The sequence below is a fragment of the Coptis chinensis genome, chromosome 5, assembly GCF_015680905.1.
Source record: "Coptis chinensis isolate HL-2020 chromosome 5, ASM1568090v1, whole genome shotgun sequence".
In the NCBI taxonomy this organism is placed as follows: domain Eukaryota; kingdom Viridiplantae; phylum Streptophyta; class Magnoliopsida; order Ranunculales; family Ranunculaceae; genus Coptis; species Coptis chinensis.
In genome coordinates, this window is record NC_141460.1 from 70,855,423 (window position 1) to 70,875,079 (window position 19,657).

At 38.4% G+C, this 19,657-nt stretch overlaps 2 protein-coding genes across 2 annotated transcripts; one reads left to right on the forward strand and one right to left on the reverse strand.

Moving 5' to 3' along the window:
* Nucleotides 1-5,506: 5,506 nt before the first annotated feature.
* LOC147498671 (uncharacterized protein At4g02000-like) lies at nucleotides 5,507-6,253 on the reverse strand. The gene has a single exon (XM_086563315.1). It carries the CDS (start codon nucleotides 6,251-6,253, stop codon nucleotides 5,507-5,509), a length of 747 nt encoding a protein of 248 aa, XP_086419441.1.
* Nucleotides 6,254-14,904: 8,651 nt separating this feature from the next.
* COBL7 (COBRA-like protein-7 precursor) lies at nucleotides 14,905-17,841 on the forward strand. The gene is made up of 2 exons (XM_086560594.1): nucleotides 14,905-15,689; nucleotides 16,063-17,841. The coding sequence occupies exons 1-2, from the start codon at nucleotides 15,143-15,145 to the stop codon at nucleotides 17,478-17,480; spliced, it is 1,965 nt and encodes a 654-aa protein (XP_086416720.1). The 5' UTR covers nucleotides 14,905-15,142; the 3' UTR covers nucleotides 17,481-17,841.
* The last annotated feature ends 1,816 nt before the right edge of the window (nucleotides 17,842-19,657 follow it).

Consider the following 19,657-nt stretch of genomic DNA (forward strand, 5'->3'; position numbering starts at 1 on the left):
GAAAGATCCCGAGCCCCTGAATCTCCCCGACCGCAACTCCCACAATGTCTCCCCATCATTTGCTTTCATGATAGCTCCAGCTCCAGCCCATCCTGTGATCCTGACAAAAGAGGCATCAAATCTAATTACAATGCTTTCATTTGGGATTACAGGAAATATGCTATCTATGCTCTCAACAACACTATTAAGAGAGCTATAAGAGGTGGAGGAAGCTTCTCTGTATGCATCATAGCATTTATCTGCCAACCCTTTACTCTGCCTGATGATGCGCTCCCTATTTACTGTTCTTTTTTCAAATTTTGCCTCATTCCGGCCTAGCTCTCACAGCTGGTGTAGCAGATGCATGATATGAACCCTTGCCAGACATAGCTCACTATCCTTGCTGTTGCACCAATCCATATACAAGTCCATCCTTTCCCTCAAACTTGGCTGCTGCTGATGACTTTGGATTCTCATCCCCACTTGAGAGCTAAACCAGACAGCTCTAGCCAGTCGCAGTTGAAGAACAGGTGCTCAGCAGTCTCCAGTTCTTTATAACAAAAAGGGCAAGAGAAATCTCCTGTCATATTCTTTTCTGCCAGCCTATCACCCATAGGCAAAACATACATATACAGTTTCCAAATAAACATATGCATGTAAGAAGGCAAAGGAGCTACCCAAAGCTGTTTTACAGCTTTGTAGTTCCCACTTGAGCTTTGACCCAACTCAGGTTTCTTAGAATTCAGGTATTTATAAACAGACTTAACAGATAGTCTGCCAAACTTGTCTATTGCCCATATCATCTTGTCAGCAGATTCAGAGGCAAGTCTAATAATTACCTCCTGAATTCTCTGACAGAGGAAGGGATGAAAATGTTGCTTAAGCTTATTTGGATCCCAGTCACTTCCATCTGTCAAGAAGAGGTCTGAAACATGAAGATTATGGAGAGTGTTATCCACCACCCCTAATTCTTCTAGAGTCACAAGTTCATTCAAGCATCTGATCCATGGATCTTTCAGAATAGAGATGGTAGTACCCTTCCCTATCCTCCACATCAGCCCCCCACTTATGGAATTAAAGATTTTGTGGACCCCCTTCCAGAAGTAGGAGGCTTGGTCAAGTGGTTTATCCACATCTCCAATCCATTTTTTTCCATATATACTAAACATAATTCTAGTCCACAAAGAGTGGATGTCAGTGGCTGCCTTCCAAGGGAGCTTAGCCAACATAGCCTCATTCATATCTCTAGCATTTCTTAGGCCCAATCCTCCTTCAACCTTGGCCTTGCAAATGTGTTTCCACCCAATGGTGTGAACACTGTTTGAATTTTCTGTCCCATTCCACCAGAAATCTCTACATGCCTTGTCTATCTTATTACATGTGGAAATAGGTAGCAAACAAGTAGACATGACATATATAGGGGTAGCTTGGATGACAGCTTGAATAAGAGTAGTTCTCCCAGCTTGAGACAAAACCTTGGCTCTCCAGCCTTTGACTTTTCTATGGATTCTATCCACCAAGAAGTCAAAGTCCTCAGCCTTTTTCTTAGAAAGCATGATATGAACACCTAAGTACTTTTCTTTAGGATCAAAGTTCCTCATTTTCCAAAATCTTTTGAGATTTATTTTTTGCCTATATTTGACATTTCTGCTAAAGAACACACTAGATTTGTCAAAATTTATTTTTTGCCAAGAGGCATTGCAATAATCATCAAGAATCTTCTTGAGATGCCTACTTTCAGCAAGATTTGCTTTTATGAACAAGATTAAGTCATCAGCATAGAGCAGATGGGTAAGAGCAGGAGAATTTCTCCTAATTTTAATCCCATGCACCTCATCATTATTTTCTGCTCTTGCAACCATCCTAGAGAGAGCTTCAGAGACCAAAATGAATAAATAGGGGGATAGAGGATCCCCTTGTCTCAGTCCTCTCTCAGGGATAATCTTTTCCAACGGGGAGCCATTAAGCATAACTTGGAAAGACACTGTGGATAAGCATTGTTGAATCATGCTTCTCCACTTCTGATTAAAACCAAGTTTTTCAAAAATATTATCCACAAAATTCCATTCAACCCTGTCATAGGTCTTGGCCATGTCCATCTTAAGAGCACACCAGCCCTCATTTTTATTTTTCATGTTTTTCATATTATGAAAAACTTCACAGGCAAGACCCACATTGTCTCCAATACTCCTGCCTTTAATGAAAGCCCCCTGAAAGGGGGACACAATTCTATTCATAAAACCTTTCAGTCTATTGGCAAGAATCTTTGAGACAATTTTATACCCAAAGTTGCATAAACTGATGGGTCTAAATTTATAAGCATGGTCAGGATTCACTACCTTAGGGATCAAGGCAATGTAAGTCTCATTAAACTTGAGGTTAAGGAACCCATAAGTAAAGAAATCATGCACAAAAGCCACCACAGCAGACCCAATAATATCCCAGCACTTCTTATAAAACACTCCTTGGAACCCATCAGGTCCTGGGGACTTCAGACTCCCCATTTTATTAACCACCTTCCAAATAGTCTCCTTATCAGGGATGCTGGTGAGAATATCATTCTCCCTATCACTAACAATACTTTGGAACAGATCCAGAATCTGATCATCCCTTTCAGATTGATCAGAAGTGAAGATCTCAGTAAAATAGTGATTGAGATAGACTCCCACTTCAGCTCTACCTTCTTTCCAGATCCCATCCTCATCCTTTATCTTATCAATTTTACTTTTTCTTCTTCTGTAGATGGTAGATAGATGGTAAAACTTTGTGTTCCTACCACCATCTTTTATCCAGTCAGTAGAGGATTTTTGTTTCCAAAAATTCTCCTCTTTTTCATACCAGTCCAGCAGGGTCTCTTTTAAAGCTTTGGCTTCATTATAATTCCCAATGGTAAAGGGTTTGGACAGAACCCTATCCAACTTCTTTTGGGTAGCCTTGATATTGGAAAAAATATTACCAAAAACAAATTTATTCCAAGTAGTAAGATCTTTCCTAGTTCTGTTAAGCTTATGAAGGAAAGCACTATTAGGCATATCATCATTTATAGCATTCCAGGCATTATCAATAACAGGTCTACAAGCATCATTAGTAAGCCACATATCAAAAAACTTGAAAGGTCTAGGATTCTTCTCCTCTTTCTTATCAAGATTGATGAACATAGAAATGTGGTCAGAAGAAGCATTGGCAACAGTCTGAACATGAGCATGGGGGAAGATAGTAATCCATTCAGAAGATGCTAGAGCTCTGTCTAGCCTCTCTAATAAATGATCACCAGGTCTCATGTTGTTACTCCAAGTGAATTTGGGACCCTTAAATCCCAAATCCACCAGGCCCAGGTCATTTATCATGTTATTAAACTCAGTCATGCATTTTGTGATGTTGCTTCTTCCCCCAACCTTCTCATTCAACTGGGAAATAGCATTAAAATCCCCGAACATGCACCAGGGTCCAGGAATCAGAGGGGCTAATCCCCTCAACTCATTCCAGACTTTTATCCTATTATGGGCAGCAGGTTTACCATAAACAAAGGAAAAGAACCAAGACTCAGAACTAAAATAATCGTTAATTTTACCTGTTACTTGGTTTCTTGATACCCCAAGAATCTCCAAATCCATCCCTTCTTTTCACAGCATAGCCAAACCTCCACTAATCCCCAACGCTGGAACCGCAAAATACCCACTGAGTTTGAGTTTCTTACTCAATCTACCAATACCCTCTTGACTAGCTTTTGTTTCAGACAAACAGACAATATCTACATTAAACCTCCCCATCAGGTCCTTTAGTTGTTGAACCGCCGTGGTGGTACCTATCTCCCGGCAATTCTAGGCGTGGATCGTCATGGATACCAAAGCAGCTGTGATGGGACAGCTACCGCGAACCCTGGAGGAGAAGACAGACCTCCACTGTTTGATCCACTCATGTTACATTCTACTTCATGCCTCTGTGGTGTTCTTGATATGCTCATTTCCTTATTTTGCTGGACCCTAGAGCTATCCTCTTCCCTTTCTATATTCCCAGATAAAATGTGGAAGCTTCTGAACTCTTGATGGAGTCATCCATTGCTAAAGTTTGTGGTTGATTCTCCCCATCTGCCTCATATCCCACCACTTCATGTTGGCTTTGATGTATCATCTCATTTCCAGGTTCATCTTCCCCATCTGAAAAGTACATCTCCATAGGTGCCTGATGGCTTCTTCCCATATCTTCTGAAAGCCCAGATTCCATTGAGTCTGTTGAAGAATCATCCACACCATCAGACTCGGTTGGTGTTGGATCTGTGTTGGAGTCCTCTTCCAGTTGCTCCGCCGATGGTTGTGAGCTTGCTGAGTCACTAGAAATAGGAACAATATCTGCATCTGATGGGATTAACAAGTGCCCTTGTCCTTTACTCCTCAATTCATCAGCAATCCTTTTAGCTTTCTTTGATCTATTCTCCATAACTCTAACACTCCTCCTTATCTAGCCATCCCCATCATTATTAGCCATCTCCCCTTCCTCTTCTCTAATGGAGTTGAGTTTTCTTTTTCCCCCTTTCTGATAATCTTCTGTGTCTTGCTTCTCTCCACTGATCCTTTTTTCTTTAACTCCAAATCTAGGACTCCTCCCTTTTCTACCTCGGGAAGCCATGACTTTGTAACCCCTTCCACGTGTAGGTTGATGGTGGCCTCGGTGATCAGAGTCATTTGGTTGAAAAACCTTTGGTATTGTCTTGTTATCTGGTTCTAAACTTTTGAGGCTCGAGACACCCTCCTTGATCCCTGAACTCTCTGATGTGGTGGTTGGATAGACAATCTGGTCTTGAGGCCTGTCCCAACCACTCAATCCTTTTGCCCTAGATAAGATACACATGTCACCCATCCTATCGTCCTGGTGTCCCTTCTATAGATTTTCAGAAGTTTCTATTGGGCTGGTCACAACTTCATCCATCAGACTATCCCAAGTCAGTTCACTCACTACTAAGCCCAATGTCTCTTTTGTCTCCCTCAGATCTATTTCTAGGCCCATAAGACTATAGTTCAGGCTTTTTTGCGTATGGAACCCATGTCCAGAAGGTGGGCCAGGTCCATGACCCAAATCTCCAGATCCATTAGCTTGAGACCCGATACCTTGACTTTCTGTTTTTCTTTCTCCATCAGCAAAAGTGGCCGTTTGAAAACTAGCCATTGGGGGAGCCGTTGTTGCCACTGCCCTAGGACCCACACTAGCCTCCATCCCTGTATCTTTGTTTTTTTCTCGTCCTCCACATGTGTCTGCTAACAATGGTCTAGTCCACCTATCTTTATTCCCACGTGTGTAGATATTCCGGCCACCAACTTCCCAACTCTCCCTATTTGGCGCCGGAGTTTCTTCAAACCGGAGTTTCATTGGTATTCCAGCTATCGTGATAGCTTGTTTACCCAAAAAAAGTTATTCCATTATAAAACTTGTTTGCCTTCATCTGACTCGTAAAGTGGGGTTTAATATCCTTCAACGAACCCCCACACTTTATAAGATCATATCTACATTGGTTACGAGTCCGGCAAGAATACTACTCATGACTAATAACCCCACAGAAGGAGCAGAACACTTCCAATTTTTCATATTTCAGTCTCAACATTATTACTGCCCCTATTTCTAATCTGACCTGTTGATCCTTCTGTAGTCGTTCCTTGATGTCCAGTTCCACTCTAACTCGGGCCACCGGTTGATTGAACTCAAGTGGGCAAGATACATCAGCTTCCAGAACCATTCCCAATTCTGCTCCGATCTTCCAAACAGTAGCTTTGTTTATCCTTTCCTTGGGGAGATCCCATATTTGGATCCAGAATTGAACGAAGTCGAATTGGTACTCGTCCAACCTCCTGCCCCTTACCCATTTTTTTACTGAGAATATATGCCCTTCCATCATCCAGGGGCCATTAGTAGCCACATGTGCACATTCTAGGGGGTCTTCAAAACTGATTTGAACATGTTCTCTGTCTATACGTTCCAAATTTATCCTTACCTTTGTTTGCCAGATCCTGTGTAAATCCTCCCCCACTTCCTCCAATTTTATTGGGTAACCTCCATACATCTTCCCAATCAGAGTTAGTTTTTCATTGACCGGCTCTTCTATGTTGATACAGCTAAGCTCTATTACTTTGTCTTTTTTTCCAAAAAAAAGATTTTTCATGTTTTGCTGTAGCATTTCAATCTTATTTTTTTTACTGCTCGTACCTTGCTGATCTTCCTCTATCTCATCTGATCCAGGTATGTTGTCCACACATAACACTATCTCTATGGTGCTTGTCCCCATCTATAAGTCCCTCTATACTAGGCGGGAGCTAAGACAGTATGGTTGAGAGCACCTAAAAGCTAACGAGTAAAGAAAGACAGGAAATGAGGGTGGTGGATTATGTAGAAGAAGGGGTAGCTACTTGCTTAATGGATGAAGAGAAAGGTTGAGAAGAGAAAACAAAGAAAAAGCCTGAGAGTCTCTGTTATCGCCCGCAGGAGAGGCCATTAGAGTTTTCTCTCTCCCTACCACAATAATCTCCGCTCTCGTTACCAACTAGTCCTCCCATGCAAACTGTTAGTAACAACAATGCGTTGGTAACTGTCTCGAGCCAACATATATATTTGATATATATCCTTAACATCTAAAGCGCGTCCAAAACGTATAACACAAATATATAAACAACCCGTTATTTAAATTACTAAATAATTTTTTTTAGAATCAAATAATGATACTATAAACAAACAAATAATGATATTCGTGTAGAGTCAGATGGATTGGGGTGTAGTGTTTGTCAAGAGTGTAGAGTCTAGATATATTGCAAAAGCACAAGGATTATTTCTGTTTTATGGGCATGTATATATATATATATGGGTAATTTCCCGATTAAACCATGATAATGTCAATGTGTTCCCAATTCGAACATTGTCAGCAACTCAGTGCAAAAAGTTGCTGACATTATTACCCCACTAGTTGCTGACAAAATGCGCTGAGTAGCAATTTGTGGTCTAATTGAGAAAGAATCGACATTATCATGGAAATTACCATATATCTATATATAGTGAAAATATAGCTCCATAGGGTCTAGGTGACCAAGTCTAGTATAATATAGGATAAACTACTATTTTAATCCTTGTACTCTTGGTCAATTAACATTCTCCCCCTTGTACAAATTTAACAGTTTAAAATACATTGTTCTCTTGGTCAACTAACATTCTCCCCTTTGTACAAATTTAACAGTTTAAAACACATTGTACTCTTGGTCAACTAACATTCTCCCATTTGTACAAATTTAACAACTTAAAACACATTGTACTCTTAGTCAACTAACATTCTCCCCATTTTACAAATTTAACAACTTAAAACATATTGTACTCTTGGTTAACTAACATTCTCACCCTTGTATACATGGGGTATAACCCGATGACTAGGATATTATGTGTTTAGCGGGAAAAAAAAATAATAATAATACATTCTCACCCTTGTACACATTGTATTTTTTTTTTTTTAATTGGGGGAGAATGTTAGTTGACCAAGAGTACAATGTGTTTTAATTTAAGCTATTAAATTTGTACAAATGGGAGATGTTAGTTGACCAAGAGTACAAGGGTTAAAACAGTAGTTTATCCTATAATATAAAGAGTAAAATTTTTGAGACCAACAAGTGGAGTTTGCACATAAAACAAGCATGTCTTTGAAAAGTGACGAGTGCGACTTGTTACGATAAGGGTAGTGCTGAGACAAAAATTGAAGCACAATACTACTACTTTTATTGGGTAAAAAAAATGCTAATAGGTTGGAAGTTGATCGAAAATGAGGCAAATTGAAGGAGATAAATTCTGGTGGAAGAGGTGATAATGGTGAGCATATTGAGTAATTAGTTATCATCTATGATACGACAACAAACTCTAGATGGAGAAACTTACTCGGGTTTGGGAATTATCTACATTGGAGAGATGACTCCAATATACTTGGTGTTTAATTTATAATCTTTTTATTCTTGAAGTTGTTAAACATTTGGGATTAGAATATAAAAAACTGGCAATTTTAAATGATAATAATGTTACGAATTGTCAACGATTGTCTGGTAGTGATATCAGTGCTAAAAAGACAGGGTTTAAACAGAGTTGTTAGAAAGATTTTGGATTTAAAAGAAACGTGATAGTTTCATGTTTGCTTTGAGAAGAAGAGAAATGCAGTTGTTCATTGATTAGTTGATTTGGCTCATCTTTAACAACATTTAACATTATAATTTTCAAAAATGATATTTCAAAGTTGTGGGTATGTTTCATGCATGCGAAGAAAATTGGAGGAACTGATGTGCTTGCTCAAGCAAAGTATGCGAGCAAGTTTATTAAGAGTTGGAAACAATATATGAACAAAAATTTGTTTTCGAGCATTGTTTTGACGAGCTACGAAAACAAAAATGTTGAATTTTTGAAAAAAGTAAGAGAAAAAATATATGAACCCATTAAATAAGGGAAATTCAGCAATACGGATTGCAAAGAGATTTCAAGTTTAAGCAATAAAAATGTAGTGATAAAACCGAAAATGACCAAGTTCGTTTAACAAAATTATCAATCCTCAATTAAACATCCAACGGCTACGAGATGAAGTTTAGTTTTTTTCACATAAAGAAGTATTATTACTGGTGCTCTCCTCTAGAAAAAATAAGCATTTTTTTTTTTACTAATGATAATTGTATTGATTAAGAAAAAATTACTAGTAACAAATAAAGTAATTAAAGTTGATACAGGTATCGTGTCTTCATTCAGACAGATAACTAATTTACAAATCTATAATTGGTCATGTTACTGTCTTAGCTTCTATCTTGATGTGTAGAAAATTATGAGTACACCAACCCACTATTTTCTCTCCCTTTTGCCAAGGTGACACCAGTTTTAGAGTAAATATCTGCTCCAAAATTACCAATTTACCATAGTACAATAGAAATGAGTTTTATTCTTATTAATTAAAAAGGAGGGAAATACTTATCAACTAATCAATTTTTTAGAGAGAGATGGGGATAGGAGAAAGAAATTACAAGTTCACCGCTAGATTTGGAGAAGGAAGAAAATAGAGTAAAAAAGAAGAGAGAGAAAAAAAATATCTGCCCAGTTTTTTGTTTGTATTTTCGGTTGTTCTTTTCTGGCCACGTGGACCACTAGTATTTGGCTTTGCAAACTTTTTTTTTTTTATGCTGGGCCTTGTACCTAACACATATATCATTGCAATTTTGCACCAATTTTTCTGAGGGTGTAAAATATATACTAGGGGTGGGAATTTGGCCCTAACGACCCTAACCCGGCCCTGACCGACCCGACCCTAAGCCCTATAAAGCCCTCACAACTAAAGCCCTCACAGAGTTTAGGGCCAGGCCGGCCCGGCCCTAATGCCTTCTAGGGCAGGGCTAGGGCTAAGATTCTAAAACATAGGCCCGACCCTAACCAAGCCCTAACCAAGCCCTAACCGGCCCTATTTCATACTTTCACTATAAATACACATACCATAATTGTCCAATTCTTTGTTAAATATTTTCAATTAAAATAACATTGTCCTTTGTAATTTATCACTTACACCCAAGGGTACTTCCAATAACTTGTTTTATATATACAAAACTTGTCAACTTAGCGACCATGAAGAACAATGAGCACTAGCCTAATAAAAATAAGACTTTATTCCTTTGATCATCAAGTCAAAGTCCATAACTTATTATTCTCAATTTTTTTTCTCACTTATTTCTTATAAATTATATTTTTATTCACATCCAAGCCAAGTCTAAAACTAAAGATTTCCTTCCACACCATTAAAGCAAAATACAAAGCAGACATTTGTAACATAGAAACCAAAAAACAACCTTTGTCAGAAAAATGACATTTGTAATCTCAAACCTTTCTCCATCACTTGTTCAAAAGCCAATATTTTCATTTCCATATACAAAGCTTGAATCACTTTTAAATTAGAAGAAAGGTAATATTATATTTGTTTGAATCTATTATAAAAATAATTTATGATATTACAAATAGTTTAACAACTTCCATGACCCTTAACCAAAACTATTATGTTTCTTCTTTATATATATTACTTCTTCCTTTAAAATGATAATATAATTATTTGTCTATGTATTTCAATGTTAAATGTAATTTTAGTGAGGTTTGAGTACAAGGAAGAACAAATTCCGAACTCTCGATGTACTTCAGTTCATTAGATTGTGGATGTGCATTTTAAATTTTTGGACTTATACAGGATTATTATTAGATTGGTTGGACTTTGAGTTTGTAGATTATTGTACATTTTTGTAATATAAATGAGTTTTAAAACTGATGTAGTAAAAAAAAATATATATATAGGCCCGACCCTAAAGCCCGACCCTAAAGCCTTTAAAGAGGGCTAGGGTCAGGGTCAGGGCTTGAGGTTTCGACTTGTGACCCGGCCCTATGCTGACTTTAGGGCCGGGCCGACCCGACCCTAATATCTTAAGGGCTTTAAATGTTTAGGGCCGGGCTAGCCCGACCCGGCCCATTGCCCACCCCTAGTGCATACTCTATTCCAATGCAAATGGATTGTATTAATCATAATAAGTTTTCCTTTGTCATGGAATATATCCTCATTACATCTTCTTGGTCGTAAATCTTTTTCCATTTTTTTGTAAGTATCCGTATATCGACTAAGGGTGAACGCCCGATGATTATTTGGATACCGTATATGTAACGCCCGTATTTTAAAAATACATTTTTATCTATTTAATTAATTAATTTAATTATTTATTTTCAAAATTCGCTGGACCGAATTTGAGACACGTGGGCCTGGTTTCTGGGCCCGAGTTGGTGTTGGTGTTGGGCTTGGGTTTCGGACCCAAGTATATAAACACATTGTTCTGGAAAATAGGGTTCAGAGAATAATAAAATAATGAAAATGGAGGCAGAGATGAAAGCTGGATTTCTGGAGGGTGGAGCGCGACGGCTCAGACTCGGAAAAATTCGTAGGAGCTGTTCATACAGGTGAGTAGCTATTTTGCTATTTCACCGGAATACATAAACCGTTTTATTGTCCTATGTTTTCACTAAATTTTACTGTTCATTATTCGGCGTTCTGTCGTGTTGTTAAAACTCGAAAATCCAAAATTGAGATTTAACTGTCCAAGCTTTATGGGCGTTAAGGGCAGTTAAAGCCCCATTAGAGAAATCGTCATTTTCCTTATTTTCTCTGTTTATACTCTTTTTGATTTACTGTGGGTTGAACTATGATGTTTTTATTTGTTTGAACTCGTTGGTTGATGTCGGGTCATCGAAGCTTGAGGGCTAATAAGCCGCGGCCGGTTGGGGTTTTATTTTAGGTTGGTTTTGGGTTGAATTGATGGGGGTTGAACTCGTATAGCCGTGATTAAGATTGGTGGTTAGCATAGAGTTGTTGGAAGCTCACAAGAGGCGTTAATGGTGCCGAACGCCATTACTGTGATACTGAGGGGTTGGGTTTTTATTTGTGATTTTCGTTGTTTGAACTGTGTTTTTGGTATTGTGGGTTGGTAGTTTGAGGTATGGGGGGTAGTGAGGAGGCGTGAATACTTGTTGGAAGCTTGAAGCCGACCATTAATGGCGGCAAGAAATTCCTAGATCTAGTTTTTGTGATGTTTGGATTGGACGATTTGGGCTTGTTGTTTTCATTAAAGTTGGTTGGGTTTGGATGGGGAGTCTAACCGACTTAATGGAATGGGAGTGGGTGGCGGAAAAATTGGGTGGCGGTGGTGGCGTTGGAGAAGATGAACTGTGGGACGGTTTGGGCTTGGGCGGTTTAGATGGTTGGGCTTTGGGTTGGTTAGTTGGGCGGACCACATATTATCTGTTGGTTTGGGTGGTATTTTAATTGGGGCCTCGACCACATCGGTTTTAATGTTGGACCAATTTTTTTAGCCTTTGTTTTGTGGACCCGTTCGGTTCTACGGTTTTGGGCGAAATCAATTTTTCTGTTTTGGGCGATATTAATCTTTTAAGCTTTGGACCAGTTTAATTAAGTTTAGTTTGGGCCCAGTTTAAATTAAGTTTTTGGGGCCGGTTTCAGTTTAATTTTTGGACCGAACCACTTAACTGTTTTTGGGCCCGTTTTTAATATTGCTTGGGCCAGTCCATATAATTTAATATAGATCCCATTTGGGTCGGGTAGAATTAATAAGTTGGTTTTAGACTTTCGGGTTCTAAGGTTTGGGCTTGGCCAGTTGGGTCCGAACCATTACCTTAGTCACGAGCCCATGAGCCATGCACCTTTGCCCTTAGCCATGAACCATGGCTATGACCCTGAACCTGTCGAACACGGAAACGACAGTTTGACTTTGACCAGGACATGTTTACCTTTGACCATTGACGGTTGACTTTGACTTTGACAATGACATGTTGACTTTGACCTTTGACCGTTGACTATGAAATGTTGACTTTTCCAGTTTTTCACCTATTTGATTTGTATGGACAAATATAGTAATAAAATATTGTCGATATTATATAACTTGGTTGGTCATTATCTAATTTAGATTTGACGTGAGTAGTGTGTAAAGCATATATATATTGGGCTTTGATTGTGGACTGTGGACTATCTAATTGTGTTACGTTTTATGTTGTATATTATATGGACACATATAGTAATAAAATGCTGTGGAAGCTTGTATAAATTTGGTTGTCATTATCTAAGAAAGATTTGACATTGATGTTGTGTATTTTTTGACACGCGTGACGATATTGAGATGTTAGGAGACATTATATTCCTAATACGTTATAATAAAAATGTATGCGATACGTTGAAGCATTATGACATGATATCATATGTTGGGATATATATATTAATGTAATATCTTGGAGAAATTTATATAAACGCTCCATTATTATATATGTGAGATGCTACTATGAGGTAGCATAGTATTGGTAAATATTTGCCCACGGGAGTGTGGTGTAGTGCAATAATATATTGACACGTGAAAGTATGAAAATGGTTATGAGATATATTGAGATATTTCTATATATTGTGGCTTAGTGCAATAAGGCAATTGACACCGCGATATATAGTGGATTTATTATGAGTCATTATTTCATTAATGTATGACACTTGAATAAATTACGTAACGAAAATCCTAGAACCTAGCTACCACAACTCATGTGATTGGCCCTTCTGGCGTTTCAGTTAATCTGAATGGCCTTCGGGCGACCACTTTTCCGGCGTTCGATTAATCCGAATGGCCTTCGGGCGTAAAAGTAATGTGATTGGCCCTTACGCGTTTCAAGAAAGTTTGAATGGCCCTCCCCGCGAGCCGAATAGTTAGCTTGATTATTCCGTTCGCAAAATAGAACGATGACGCGCGATATTTTATGCCGAATAGTGGCATTACTTACATAGATTTGGCTTCCGTGTGAGGATTTACCTAGTGTGCGGCATCCCGCTCAGGGTAGTTACGCACGGAGTGACTCATTATGTAAGGGGAGGCATGTGGATGTACATGTTAAGTTGGGTAGCGATTGTGGTAGCCAGGGAAACTAGGTAAGACATAGATCTGACGTGATTTTAGGGACACAAAGAAAGCCTTAATTAATATAATTATGGTAATATGTTAGTAAATGATATATCTCTAGATAGATGATTGTATATGTTTAGGCGGTTAGTAGTTTAGTCGAACCTAAAAACCTCGTGGAGGAACTAAATGTCTTTTATTATGCGTATGGTATGTTGTATTAGTTGTTGGAAGTTAAAGGCTCGATTGGAGGAACTACCTGCCTAGATTATTGTACTTAAAGATGTTGTATTAGTTGTTGAAAGTTAAGGCGTCTCGGTGGAGGAACTAACTGCCGTATGGATTGTGTATATATATGTATATTATATGTTGTATTTTAGGACTACTCACACCAACATTGCTTATAATGTCAATCCGATTTGCATGTTTGTTATCGGGTGTGTTCATTAAATGAACACGCTTAATAAGTCTTAGCGTTTTAGTGTTGAAGAAGATTGGTTCTTTAGCTTGTGGTTTTGTTTAGCGTTGATTTCAAGATAGGTTTTGTTTTCCCTTAAGGTGATATAGATTTTCAGTTGAGGAAATATTATTTGTATTTTCATTTGTAATTTTAATTAAAGAGTTATTGAAAAGAGATTTGTAACCTAATCTTATTTTATGAATTTTTGTAATGAATATGACATTTGTTTAATTGAAATTTTTATTGGTTTTTAATTATCTGTATATTTAAACTGTTTATGGGTTTTTGGGAGTCGAGAGTGCGTCACACCTCGGAGATCGAAGAGTCGGGAACAAAAAATGTTTTTCCGAATTCTGTCGAAATTCGGAGTGTGACAGTATATGTCTATGGTGTCCAAGGGTGGATGGATGTGATAGATTTACTAAATTTCCATCGTCTGCAAATTTGGTGCTTTATTAACGGTAAAAATGTCAGCATAGCATGAACCATGAAACTGGTTTCTAGGTATTTTTTAAACTGAGATGGCATAAAGCCATTTCTTCCTGCACATTACAACTATTTAGCGTGAGTCGTGAGATATTATGGTTGGATATTAAAAGAAACTGCTCAACTGAAATAAACTTTTAACTGTTGCTGTTGGAGTCTAGGAGATACCCTAAATGAGGATGCCTAAATTATCATCCAACATATGGATAGGATGTGTTCATTCATTTGAATATATACAGATTTAATTAGCCGAAGGAAGCGACAACACCATTTTAATAACGGAGATTTGGACATTCCTGTTAGGTTCCTTACAAAGTGGTTGTGGACTTGTGGGCAGTGTAAATCAAATTCTCGTTCCTATTTTTCAGAAATTATTAATTACATATGCAAACAAAAAAAAATACGGTCTTCACCATCTTAAAAGAGCTGTATACAGAATATAATTAAAATATCAAAATAAACACGTTGTAGACTTTAAATTTTACATGCACCAACTCTCTCTCTTTTTTCCTTTTCACCTCCATTTGGAATCCGCGTTTCCTCTCATCTAGTCATCAACAGTCACAAATTCAAATTTTCAATTCAAAAACCAACGTAATCAGGCTCACATGTTTGAAAACTGAAAACACAAAGCCGGCACAGCTCAGCTGTTGTCTAATTTAAAAAACTTGTGCTTCTACGCGTTTACTTCCTTGTCACATTATTATTACCTCAAAACTCTCATTCAGACATTTCCTCAAACACATTCCAAACCATGTCCACCTTCTTCCTTCTCCTCTTTCTCTCTCTCCCTCTCTTCACATTCTCCCAACCTCAAACTCCCCTCGCCCCATCACCAGCCCCACTTTTATCCAACGCATCTGATGCATGTAACGGCATCTTCTTGAACTACACTTACACTCAAGGCAAACGTCTCCCACCTCGTTTTACTGATAAGTCCCAACAGCCATATAGTTTTCAATCAACAGCTATAATCTTGAATCATGATTTAAATGAACTTCAATCATGGCAATTTAAAGTGGGGTTTCAATATAATGAGTATTTAGTATCTGCTAGTAATGCTGTTATTGTTAATGGGAGTAATGGTATACCTGGTAATGTTACTCAAGATACTGTCTTTGCTGGTTTTCCTGTTACTGATTTGAAATCTGCTGTTGAAACTGCTGGTGATGAGAATCAAATGAGTGTTGAGATTAACTTTTTGGGTACTCAGTATGGTGTTGCTGATCCTGATGTACCTATGCCTACTAGTATTTCACTTGTTAATGATGGGTATATTTGTCGTAAACCAACTTTGACAGGTATATAACTACTTCACTTTTGTTAGTACTACTTGCTTGTGTTTGTTTTTGAGATTCGTTGTTTAATTGTTTGTAGGATTTATTTGCTAGTGTTTGTTACATTTTAGTGGAAAAATGTAAAAACTAAATTAGCTGATCAGTAGATCACTAAATTGCTCTGGGAGTTTTGATTATTGAAACACAATGTTGTTTCGAATAGGGTCAAAGGTTTTTTGGTTGTTAATGTTGTTTCGAATAGGGTCAATGTTGTTTCGAAAACACAATGTGCTTTCGGAAACTGATAATGTTAGACTTGTTTTCTCTCGTGTTTTTGGAGATTGAGCCTGTGCTTACAAATTTTAATTAGGGTTGTGTGATTCTTTGATTTATGCAGCTAAGAATCTGATGGAAGTATGTTGTGATAGAGACCCGAACTTTAAGGTGAATGTGACTGTAGATGCATACTTACCTCGGCAGAGTGGTGATCTTACGATTGATTATGATGTTCTTAGATCGTATGACACAGAATATTATGCTCAAGTCAAGATCTCAAACCACAACCCACTTGGCCGTCTTGATAATTGGAAGTTGAGCTGGGAGTGGATGAGAGAAGAATTTATTACTAGCATGAAGGGAGCTTCTCCTTCTGTTGTAGATCCAGAGTCTTGCATATTTGGTTCTCAAGGGGCATACTACAAGGACTTTGATTTCACTAATGCCCTGACCTGTGAGAAAACGCCTACCATTATCGATCTTCCACTAGATAAAACTAATGATTCAACAATTGGAATGATCCCTTTCTGTTGTCGGAATGGAACAATTCTACCCACCTCCATGGATCCAAGCAAGTCTATCTCAGCTTTTCAGCTCCAAGTTAAGAAAATGCCACCAGACCTCAACAGAACAGAAATCTATCCACCCCAGAACTGGAAGATCATTGGCACACTAAACCCTGATTATCAGTGTGGACCTCCAGTACGTGTTGATCCTGGACAATATCCAGACCCAAGTGGAATGCCAGTCAATAAGACTGCAGTTGCTAGTTGGCAAGTAGTGTGCAACATCACTGAGCAGAAGGGATCAAGCCCCCGTTGTTGTGTTACATTCTCGGCCTTCTACAATGATTCGGTCATCCCATGCAGAACATGTGCCTGTGGTTGCCAGCCTAATCCTAGCCAAACATGTAGTACTACTGCCCCTGCTCTTCTTCTGAAACCCCAATCTGCTCTGGTTCCCTTTGATAATCGTACTGAACAGGCCAAAGAATGGGCTCGTATTATACACCGACCTGTTCCAAACCCATTGCCATGTGGGGATAACTGTGGGGTTAGCATCAACTGGCACGTAAATACAGACTACAGAAAAGGTTGGAGTGCGAGAATCACTCTGTTCAACTGGGGTGAAACGAATTTCGCTGATTGGTTTACTGCAGTGCAATTCGACAAGGCTACCCCTGGTTTTGAAAAAATGTATTCCTTTAATGGAAGCGCGCTGGAAGGTGTCAACAACACCATATTCATGGAAGGCCTTCCTGGTTTAAATTACCTTGTGGGAGAAGTAGATGGAGCCAACCCGGCTAGGGATCCCCGAGTGCCCGGGAAGCAGCAATCAGTGATCTCATTTACGAAAAAGGCAACTCCTGGTATTAATATCGCTGCTGGTGATGGATTTCCAACAAAGGTTTTCTTTAACGGAGAGGAGTGCTCCCTTCCTACAAGTATTCCTAGCAACAGTGTTCATAAGACTGCTGCTGCTATGAGCTTATGGTCCCCCCTTCTTGCTATTGTTGTTCTCTTTGTGATGCAGCAATAGCTTTGTTTTACTAGTACTGGTGCTTGGTTGGCCATTTCTGCAGATTCTTTAATTCTTTGGTGGTTTGCTTGATCAAGTGGAGGACCAGACGTCTTTTGATTACTGAAAATTTACTCGTCTAATGGGACGTAGATCTTCAGAATCCCAAGGAAGGAATTGTAAGGGTAAAAGTTCTATTTTTCTTCCTTGAACATTTGTAGTTATAGAAAATTTGTAAACTTCGATACAAATCTGGATTGAACTGATCAAGAAGGTAGCTCATACTATTGCATATGTAACTCATTTGTTTGGCTATATTACCACCATGGCTTATGGAGGTGCTTGCTTCAAGCATGTAGCAATTTTTGGTGGTTACTCACTACTTCTTGTGCTTCTTCTAGACATTTAATTACTTTTCTAGAAGTACTATATTTGTCCGAGTATCACAAGTTTTTATAAGTTTTGTCTTCCAACCAGTTGATTGACACTGAATTTTAGCTTCCTGTGAGGAGAGTTATTTGGCATTTCATATTTGAGTAGAGCGGTTGTATTTGTCTGAGTATCACAAGTTTTTGTAAGTTTTGTCTTCCAACCAGATGGTCGACACTGAATTTTAGCTTCCTGTGAGGAGAGTTATTTGGCATTTCATATTTGAGTAGATCGGTTATATATGGAAAGGAAACCTCCAAAGGTAGAGAGATGTGTGATTCTAGCAGAGTATTTTGTTTATGTTTGATTGGTCAGAACTGCGATGATGTGGAGTCTGTTCATTTTTTCAAACTGCATGCGGGCTGAGTATGTCTTTGGTATTCTAACTTTAGCGAGCAGGTAATTGATACCAGCTGACCAACAGACCAAGCAATTGAGAGGTCTACTCATTCTTCCTGGGCTCTTTTAAACCTCCTCGTAGGAAGAGGGACTCTGCATCCCCTCTTAGCTGATGAGCTTCAGTTGTTGATTTGTTCAACTATTGGCTTTGCTGTACTTGGAATGTGTCGTAGCCTTCTTTTTCTCTGTGTAATTTTTCTCCCTTTTTCTTTGCACCTGTACAGTTGGTCGTCTGTTATGTGCTATTACTAATTTATTGGATAACTTTGTGTTTTATCATACCGACTGCTTTGCTGGATAGGATTTAAAGGGCTTTAAAATAATTCCTCAACTGTCAGTGTGATACATTGAGAAATCAAATACATGAGTATAGGAGAATATAGTATTACACTCCCACAGTCCCACTAGATGAGCCAATTAGGATTTCATCATCCCACTAGATGGGAAATTAGGGTATTCTCCAAGTACACACCTAAAAAAAAAAAAAGTCAAATTGAAAAATTGGGTTGACCGACCGTGTGTTTTTTTCAATATATTTGGGAATGGGGGTGGGGTGGGGATGGGGGAATTCTAATTAGCTTATCTAGTGGGGGGTGTAATACTATTAAACTTTATATCTAATCAACTAAGCCAAAAAACTTGGTGATGTAAGATACAACAATTAAGATGGTGGGATGGTGGAAAAAGAGAAGAAGAAATCATACGCAAAAATGACACAACTACATGGACGGGACGACCGCAACCCTCAAATGTTGTGGAATATTATTATCGGAAAAAAAAATGTGGTGGAATATGGGCACCATTTCCTTAGGTCGTGAATAAGCTGACACTCATCAAAATAGCATCAATATTGACTAGGTTTTTTTTATTTTTCGATAATCCTATATTGACTAGGTCATTACCAGAGAATTGATATTTTCCAACACATTTGTTGTTTACTGATAAAACTTAAGGCTAGAGAAAAATTATCATTCAGCACCAAAGATGGCCTTTACTCAAACTCTCAAAGTTAATAGGATATTGACATTATGCTTCCAAACATTGGAAGTCCCTTCGCTGACTCGCATAAATGATGCCCAAGCTCCATTACAACTTGGTGGAAGTAGTGTGTGGGAACAAATGACCTACGAAATATTCCATGTTCATTGCAATGGTTTTCTTTTTCTGAAGAGATTTACAGCAATATATGAAACCAACTCCCTGCCCTGTCATCCGGTTTCTAGTTTGGACGTTGGAATATAATTTTATTTCCTTAACATGAAAACAAAGCTTAGACCCCTCAAAGGCTCAAAATGTAGTATTGAACTCTGGCAGAATGCAGAAACCTATTGATGATGAAAAGAAAGACGAAAGGGACTTCCTTAATCTGA